The sequence below is a fragment of the Rutidosis leptorrhynchoides genome, chromosome 5 (genome assembly GCF_046630445.1).
Source record: "Rutidosis leptorrhynchoides isolate AG116_Rl617_1_P2 chromosome 5, CSIRO_AGI_Rlap_v1, whole genome shotgun sequence".
NCBI classification, from domain to species: domain Eukaryota; kingdom Viridiplantae; phylum Streptophyta; class Magnoliopsida; order Asterales; family Asteraceae; genus Rutidosis; species Rutidosis leptorrhynchoides.
In genome coordinates, this window is record NC_092337.1 from 300,229,315 (window position 1) to 300,239,318 (window position 10,004).

General features: G+C 33.8%; 1 protein-coding gene across 1 annotated transcript; it reads left to right on the plus strand.

The window, feature by feature from the left end:
• Positions 1-2,238: 2,238 nt before the first annotated feature.
• Positions 2,239-4,275, plus strand: LOC139849446 (uncharacterized). The gene is made up of 7 exons (XM_071839103.1): positions 2,239-2,425; positions 2,494-2,738; positions 2,825-3,019; positions 3,168-3,380; positions 3,471-3,550; positions 3,742-3,811; positions 3,955-4,275. Exons 1-7 carry the CDS (start codon positions 2,239-2,241, stop codon positions 4,273-4,275), a joined length of 1,311 nt encoding a protein of 436 aa, XP_071695204.1.
• The last annotated feature ends 5,729 nt before the right edge of the window (positions 4,276-10,004 follow it).

Consider the following 10,004-nt stretch of genomic DNA (forward strand, 5'->3'; position numbering starts at 1 on the left):
GAACCATGATGATATAGTGGCGTACAAAACACCTCAAAATCTTCAAAATTCGTCACGAAGCACTTCTTGATACAAATACACATATCAAAAGCCTTCGAATTGCGTAAAACTAAGGGAAATATGTTTGACATTTCGAAAGAATAAATGCATGATTTGAGAATATCAAAAGTCAATAGTTACTTAGCCGATAAAAATATTTCACCCAGTTGAACGATTACAGTTCAACTAGTAGAAGAACCTTAATTCAACCAGCACAAGATGCCGTTTTCTTTCTAAAGGGCCAGCATGCTGATACGATTCAAAATTTAAGTTATGCTTACAATAAACTGCTCAAGTCATTTGCTTAGCACGTGGGTGGTCGTTCTAGAATGTTTGGCTGTCTAAAGAAGATTCACATCTATCGTTGGTTGTTTTTTTATCATGGGAGGATCACTACAAATGGAAAACTTTTTCCAATTATCTCCTTTATTCTTATAAGCTGATTTGTAGGCAATTGTCCTTTTTGTCACTTTTCCCTTTTGTAGTTTTGTATTATATAGAGAAGTAGCTATTATGTTTCCTTTATAAATAAAGGCTCTCAATTATTGTAAAACTTGGTTGATGAATGAATGAATGTTTGATAGAGCTTATCTATTTACAAAATCTCTGTATCTTTACAAATCTTTGATTCTGGTGACTAAGAGTGGGTTCTTTATCATTGTTTGTGGTGTTACTTTATCAAACATTGTGGTGATATCCCAAATCTTCATTTATGATTTTATAGTTGTGGTGGAAACCTTATTAGCTATAATTGAGCGGTTGGAGTGTTTCTAGATCTCTGATTGTGGTGGTATGTTTACTAATTATAGTTAATATTCTTTATCCCTTGTGTTCTTATTTATTGAGTTTTATAATTTGTTTTCATGATTTTACTGTTACAATTTGGGGGTTTCTGTTCAGATATGATTGTTGAAGAAAGCTTGATCGAAAGTGTGTTTTAAAGTCATAATCATGCATCAAAGTGGCATAAAAGCTTAGGTGGTCAATCTAAAGCTTTCTTATCGTTTTAATTCTTGTTTTAGTTCATATTCAGTTTTTGAGCTAAAAAGCTTAAGTTCAAATATTTCAAATATGATATTTGGAATGGCTGAGATTCCTCGAAATATGACGCTTGAAGAAGCTCATAATCTTTAAAGAGATAGAGCTATTGAAGCTCTGTAACAACAAATGGAAATAATGATGAATTTGTTTGAAAATGGTATACCAAGAATAAATAGAGCTACATCTGACGATGAAGGCTCAACCATTGTACCTTCTAGCACCGAATATGATGATGGTAGTCACGGATTTTCTGACGAGTCTCATGCTTCTTTCCAAATGAAGAAGAAGGCATAGAAGATGAGCTGATGATTTGCAAGATATCAAGGTAGATCCACAAGATTTTGAAGGGTCCTCAAATCTTGAAGATTACTATGAATGGGTTCGTACTATGGAGCAAATTATGGAGGTTAAAGGCTATGATGATAAAAAGGGCATGAAAGTTGTTGTAATCAAATTAAAGAAGTATGCTTCAATGTAGTGTAATAATTTCAAAAAAGAAAGGCAATGTGAAGGAAAGAGACTATCAAAAACTGGTCAAAGTTAAAGGAATGTATACAGAAAAGGTTTGTTCCTCATGCTTACATGCAAGATCTGTATATTCAAATGAACACTCTAAGAGAAGGCAACACGAATATTATTGATTACATTAGAGAGTTCGAGCAACTAAAAATTCGTACAAATGTCAAAGAAGCTAAAGAAAACACTATAGCCAGATTCGTTGGAGTGTTAAACACCTCCATTGCTAACCAAGTTGAATTGCAGCCTCTATGAACTTTTGAGAGTTCTTGCAAGCAGTGCTGCCCGCAAAGGGTCAACCCTCTACGTTGCCTAAGCATGATGAGCCAGCATCAAAGGCCTTTAAAGGAAAAGAAAAAAGTTGTAGCTGATAGTCCTAAAGATAAGAGAATAAAATGCTTCAAGCGTCGTGAATTTGGGCATTTCTAAGCTCAATGTCCTAATCAGTGAGCTCTTACGCTGAGAGAGGTTGAAGATTTACAAAGGGGATTTGAAACTGAATAACCAGTATATGATGAATCTGATAATGAAGAGTTTGCTGCTGCTGACATTGGAGAATTTTTGATGATCGGAAGAGTAATGCACTCAGTAGAAGTTGATTAAGATAAGAGCCAACATGAAAACATCTTTCATTCAAGGTGCATGATCAGTGGTAAAGTGTGCAGCTTGATTGTTGATAGTGGTAGTTGTGCTAACACAACATTAAGTCACATGGTGGAAAAACTTGGGCTGGTTACAAAGAAGCATCCACATCCATACAAACTCACATGGCTTAACCAAGGCAATGAGGTAAAAGTTGCTCATCGAGTTACTGTTGCATTTTCTATTGGTAGTATTTACCAGGAATGGATTACTTGTGATGTTTTTTTATGTATGCTTGTCATTTACTTTTGATAGACATTGGTTATCTGATAAGTATGTCTATCATAATGGGGGACCAAAATACTTATTTCATGTATGTGAGTGGTATAAATATCACCCACATTTATTTAAACCCTCGCGATATACCTAGAGTTGACTTTAAAGCAAAGATTAATACAACTTTGTTTATAACTCAAGTTGAAGTTGATGCTGAGTTAAAGAGTGGTACTGGTGCTCATTTGTTAATGCTGGTTGAAAGTGATGAGTTAAAAAAGCATAATGTAGTACTAGATCGGGTAAAACTATTGTTATCTGAGTTTGCTGATGTGTTCCAACTAATTTGCCTGCTGGTTTGCCACCAATCAAGGGTATCGAACATCAAATTGGTCTTGCACCTGGATCTATTCTTCCTGATAAAGCACCTTATCAATGTTCTCCGCATGAAGCAAAAGAAGTAGAAAAGCAAGTGAATTATATGGTTGTAAAAGGTTATGTCAGGACCAGCATGAGTCCTTGTTCAGTACTAACTTTGCTGCTTCCTAAGAAAGACAGTTCTATGAGTGTGTGTAGACAACATAGTTATTAATAACATCACTATCAAGTATAGGTATCTCATACCTAGATTAGATGATATGTTGGATGAGCTGCATGGTTCTTGTGTATTCTTCAAATTTGAACTTAGAAATGGGTATCATCATATTCGAATAAAGGAAGGAGATGTATGGAAGACAGCTTTCAAGATCAAGGGTGGATTATTCGAGTGGTTGGTTATGCCTTTTGGTTTATTCAATGCACCCAGCACCTTCATGAGACTCGTGAATGAAGCCCTCTGGCCACTTATTGGGCGGTTTGAAGTTGTCTACTTTGATGACATTCTAGTGTATTTAAAGAATAAAAAAGAACACTTAGACCATTTAAAGAAAGTGATTGACCTGTTAAGGCAGTACAAGTTATATGAAAAGCTAGAGAAATGTGATTTCTTGGTTAACCAAGTAGATTTCTTGATTATGTAGTATCTTAAGAAGGAATTTCAATGGATCTATCTAAGGTGGAAGCAATCAGATCTTAGCCTAGTCCTTCTTCTATCACTGAAGTAAGAAGTTTCCATGGTTTAGCTTCTTTTTATAAAAGATTTACCAAAAACTTCTCCACATTTGTTGCTCCAATTACTAATTGTATGAAGAAAGGGGCATTTAATTGGTCTAATTCTGCCTAGGCAGCATCTGAATCATTAAAGGAAAAGCTAAGTTCAGTACCTATACTTTCTTTTTCTAATTTTGATAGGCTATTTGAACTTGAATGTGATGCAAGTGGTATTGGCATTGGTGTTGTTCTAGTACAAGGAAAAAAACCAGTAACCTATTTTAGTGAAATGTTAAATAGGTCTAAGCTGAATGATAGCACTTATGATATGGAGTTTCATGAGATCATTTAAGTTGTTGATCATTGGTCTCATAAGTTAAAGTATATTAATGGTCAACACAAACTAAATCTAAGGAATGCCATGTGGGTAGAATTCTTGCAGATGTACTCCTTTTTTCTAAACACGATGTTGGTACTTCTAATGTTGTTGTTGATGCTTTGTCAATGAGGTATTCTTTATTATCATTTCTAGAAGCTACAGTTCTTAGATTCTCATTTATCAAGGAGTTGTATGAAGCTAATCCAGAATTTGCTCTAATTTTGATTTGTTCCCCTGTTGATTCCAAAATAGATTATGTTGAAGAAGATGTCTTTCTATTCAAGGGCATCCAATCATGTATTCCAAAAGATTCAGTCAGGGAGTTGCTGATTAGAGAAGCACATGGAGGTGGTTAAGATTAACAAGACATTGGAGATCCTGAATGAGCACTTTTATTGGCCATGTATGGCTAAAGATGTTATAGCTACGATTAATCATTATGCTCGCTTTCAAGCTAAATCAGTTTTTCAATATAATTTGTATACTCCTCTTCCTGTTTCGAACCATCATTGGGAAGATCTGAGAATAGATTTCATTGTTGCTTTACCAAGAATTCAACGAGGCAAAGATTCTATTATGGTTATTTTTGACAGATTTTCAAAAATGGCTCATTTCATAGCCTGCAACAAAACTAATGATGCTACTATTGTTGCACCCTTGTTCTTCAAAGAAATTTTTCATCTTCATGGAGTTCCTAAGACCATTGTATCTGATCGGGATACAAAATTGTTAAGTTATTTATGGAAAACATTATGGAAGCTTCTTTGTACTAAACTTTTGTTTAGCACTTCTCACTATCCCCAAAGTGATGGCCAAACTGAAGTGACTAATAGATCTGTGGGAATGATACTGAGAACACTTGTGAGAAAATTTTAAAGGAGTGGGATCTGAAGATTGCACATGCTGAATTTGCTTTTAACAGAGCACTTATTAACTCCACATGAAAGTCCTTTTGAAATTTGAGCCTAATTCAAGTGTTTAGGAAGAAACAAAGGAAAAAGAAATGAAGTTGTAGTGCGAACAGGAGAAGGAAAAAATTTAGAAGGCTAACCAGCAGTACAAGGCTAAGGCCAGCACAGAAATTAGCCCACTTTCATTCCTGGTGATCTTGTTTAGATTCATCTAAGGAGGAAAGGTTCCCAGCAAAAAGAAAGAACAAGTTGATGCCAAGAGCTGAGGGTCATTTCGAGGTGTTAGAGAAAGTTAGTGATGACACTTACAAAGTGGAGTAGTCTAGTGATACCACTGTATCTAGCACTTTCAATGTGGGTGATATGATTCCATACTTAGAAGATTACAACCTAGAGAACTTGAGGTCAAGTTCATTTTTAGAGGGGCAGGATGATACGGGTAAGCTGGGTAATGTAAACAGTAGAAGCTTAGATTCTGTTACACTAGAATCAGGCCAAGAAATGGTGGTGCTCTCATCTCTTTCTTATTGCCTAAGTGTTTATGGAGCTGATTCAAGAGGATCATAGTTACCTTATGAAAGGATCCGAAACTAATCATCCGGACGTTGTCCATATTGATTACAAACGAATTACAATAGTTGATAACATTACGAGGTACTTGCCCTCTATATGATACATCTTACAAACGTTGCATTTATTCTTAAAAGACAATCTATAGTTACATCCATAATTGACATATTCGCCTGACATTTCATAATATTCAAATGACCTAAACCGCCATTTACTTAATAATAGTCTCTATGAACTTCAATGACTCGAATGCAACGCCTTATGATATAAGTCCTTAATGGCCTCAAGTAGTATCCTTAGTACGAGATAATGCACAGCGGAAGACTTAATTCATACCTGAGAATAACATGCTTTAAAATGTCAACATAAAGTTGGTGAGATATAGGTTTAATGTCGACAGCGATATAAATATAGACCACAAGATTTCATATATAAACATTTTAATAAAAATATTCTAAGTGGTTGAGCACTTGGTAACCATACTTAACAATTAATCACGTCGCATATTCCCTTTAATATGAAATCTTACTACACTGTACCAAGTGTAGTCACGAAACGAAGTACTGTGCAACCGTTGAATACTGGTCGTCCAGTCCGGTTGGGGTTGTCAGGCCCGATAGATCTATCAACAGGATTCGCGTTTACAATACCGCTGTAAATATTAGTTACCAAGCTACAGGGAAGTATGCCAGTGGTACAACTCAACGTAGAATATATTTTTCAGTTACTTGTGTCCATAACGTAAAACATAAAATACATGTATTCTCATCCCGAAATATTTAGAGTTTAAAAGTGGGACTATATACTCACTTTCGTCTTGAAGATATATATAATTTGACTTGGTCTCCGGTTGATATCACGAACCTATCCATATATAATATATCAATACCTTTTCTTTTTAAACAAACGTCACATATATATACTTGTTATACTTTTAATACTTTGAATAATTCCTTAGTCCGTAGTTAGTAGCTCGTTGTTAGTAATTCAATTTTAATGGTTCATTTTTAGATGTTTAATATACCCGCAATGAAATAAATAAAACCCCCAACGAAATAAATAAAACCCCATCGTATATGTATTGGTCGAGATTAATCTTGACCCACGGTACCGGTGTTGTCAAATGATGTGTTGCGTACATAAAGTACCGGTGTTGTCAAATGACGTGTTGCGTACAAACATGAGATCTTATGATTAATCTTCTCGTGTTGTTTACGGGTGATCCTGAACCATATAAAATTGAATTATAAGTACATATATATAAAATATCATGTTATCTTAGAAATATGTGATTTATTTAATTTTTCCCAATTAATCCCGAAGTTAAACAAGTCTAGGATAACCAATTTTGTTTCGGTCATAGTTTCTTCGTTACAAATCCGTTTTCGTTGATTCAACTTGCCATCTCATTGGATCGAGTCCCTCTTTAAGACTATGAACTGAAAATACCTTGGTTTGTATTCAAAATCACATGGCATAGGTGAAACTTTAGTGAAACTTATGAAGTTAAACATTTTTGTTACAAAAAAATAACACTTAATGACCATTTTTCTAAAAATACTTATACTTTGAATTAACTCATGAAATTTCTATGTGTTAACATATTTATAGTAAAAATCATTTTTCCAGAACATAAACCTCCAATTCAAAGTTTAAGATAGTTTTTAATTATCCAACCCAAAACAGTCCCCGGTTACACTCCGACGTCGTAAAAACAGTTTTTAAGATATTCTTTGAAAAACCAAGTTATACCTTGTTAAGTTAGCATATATTTAAGTTATATTACAGGTCTTGAAGTATTTTAAAAGTTAAGTTAGAAGGATCTATTTAGTTTGCAAACAAGTTTGAAAACTTTCAAACTATGTTCTTGTTGTTAAAATTGTATACCACAAAATATGATAGCTATATATATATGAATCGAATAAGGTTATGAACATAGATACTACCTCAAGTTCCTTGGACAAGGTTTCTGTAAAAGAGGAGTAAAAAGCTAGAACCAAAAGGGTGATGGAATTGGATGAAAGATTGGAAGTAAGTTTGTGTTCTTGGAAGGATTTCTTGAAGTGTTTTTGTATGGTTTTCTTATGGTGTTTAAGTAAGGTTTTTGAAGCTAAATGATGGGAAAAATGCTTGGAGATGATCAAGTATGAAGTTAAGAGTATTTTGAGAGAGAAATGGAAGTGTAAGTATAAGAAAATGGGGTGAAGAAATGGTGTGCATGCGTAAAAACGTTTTTAGGTTATAAAGGAAAAAAAAATACCTAACTTTGTTTTCTTGCTAAATAATTCATGCTACTTGACAAATGGTTGGTTCCACATGTTTCTTAATCATTTAAGGCTGCTAAGGAGCAGATTTTTATTGGTATATACCAATAGTAAATACATCTAGAAGCTGCGTATGATACGGGTACATATACCCTAGGTATACGTATAGAAATCTTTGAGAAAACGGAACGAGGATTCAAATATAGCTATCTTTTGTAAATATACTTATATTGTTTTATGTATTTAAGTCTTTAAAAGTGATTAAATACATTACTTATACGATATATGTATAAACATTATAGGTCATAAGTATTTAAGTCAAATAACGTTACGTATGGTTATCGTTTTGAAAACTTAAGTTAGTAGTTTCAAAATATACTTATAACTTATTGTTATTAATACAAAATGAGATATTAAAACATTCTTAGATCATGTTAAATATGTATATATACATATATATACACAAACGTATAATTATCATATATTGTATAGTTCGTGATATCATCGGTCAAACTAGACGGTCAAACGTTGTGTAAAAATCTTTTCGAAAACATAAGTCTCAACAATTTGGATTGCTTATCATGTTGGTAAGGTTTAATTTATGTAAATATTAATCTTATAAGTATAGAACGATTGAAAAAGTGCTGGTCAACTTTAGGGTTTTTGCTTATCGTGTCGGAACCATATAGAGATTAGAGTTTAAATTTGGTCGGAAATTTCCGGGTCGTTACAGTACCCACCCGTTAAAGAAATTTCGTCCTCGAAATTTGGTAGAGGTTGTCATAAATAACAATAGGAATGTTTTCATGACGAATATGAGGTAATAATGAAATTTTATCATTATTGAAAGATTTAGATAAAACGATTCGGTTATGTGAGACGCACGAGCGAAGCTATCACAAAAGAGTGAAATGAGTAAATATAGAATTGTTGTAACCGATGACGTGATTATGATCGATTTCCGGGATTTAAGAGTTTTAAAGAAAATCTTATGTAATAAGATTTAGTTTTGCGGCGATCAGGATCTTCTTTGATTTAACGCGGCAATCTGTTTTGATTTCTTTGTCGAATATTTCACTATAAATTTACCTCCTTCCCTTTCTTTCTTCCCACATCTTCTATTCTTTCTCTTTAGTTCCTACTTTAAGACATTCGCTAATATGCTCCATCCCATTCTAATCCTTGTTATATTTCTAACTTTCATATCTTTCATTCTTCTTTTTCATCTATCACCAGAAGAATCTATTCTCTTTTATCCTTTCCTTGGAATTATAATGTTTTTAATTCTCCCGTGCCTTTACGTTGCAATACGTATTGATATGCACGGTTTGTAGTTTCGGGGTTGTTGTTAGGTTTTATACCTTCCCTTATATTTCGATGTTCCTACTCCCGTCCCTTAAAATCATTGTCATCCACAGTTAATGCTCTCTCTTATTTGCTGTGGTTTATGTTCCTATTTCTATTCTGAGGTTTTGTCCCTTCGTTTCTTCTTCCTGTCCTCGAGCCAAGCGAACAATGGTCCGAAATTCGTAGGTAGGAAATTTGGAATGAACCTAGCTATTGGTTTTAGAATGAAATTGTAATGGCACGATCTTGATTCGTTAAATTACTCGAATATTCCGGAAAAATAGAACTATCAAGGTGATACGTTCTAATATGTTTGGAGACTTGATAGAATGTAAGAGCCGTGTAACATGGCACATGATGACGGTACTGTGAATCATCACATTCCATTAGAAACTTAACATGACTTACTGTAATATAATGAAGTTGATCAAGTTTCATTATATTATACTAATTCATGCATCAGTTCCCAACACTACTTCAAATCATTTATATTTTAATCTCGGAGGTTTCAGAATTTAGAAATTAACACAGTTTCTTTTATATTGTAACGCAGATGTTACGGAGAGATAAATGATCGCAGATAGGAATAGTTGTAAAAATATCTCCAGAAATATGAAAAATATGTATAACGAATGATATGAAGATATCTTATAATATCTAAGATAAGATGATGATGAAAAATATCATCCGAGCAAGGTTTTGAATAAAGAGTAGGGTTCTTACTGACGGTTTCAGCAGGTACGGAATCGTTTGTATTCTTTGAGAGCAGGTTCAGTCCCTGTGATTTATCCACAGCCTCTTTCATACTTTGCTTCATCCGTTTTCTAGTTCCAAACTTTTTTTTTTCCAGCTTTACCACCTTACTATTCTTTGTCATCAAACTTTTGACCGTTAAAGTCGTTTACAGTTTTTGCTGCTTCGTTAGCATTTCAAGAACTATTTCATAGTCCCGGGTGTTTTTCAGAAACTTCACGTTCAGATTATGAAATTCTT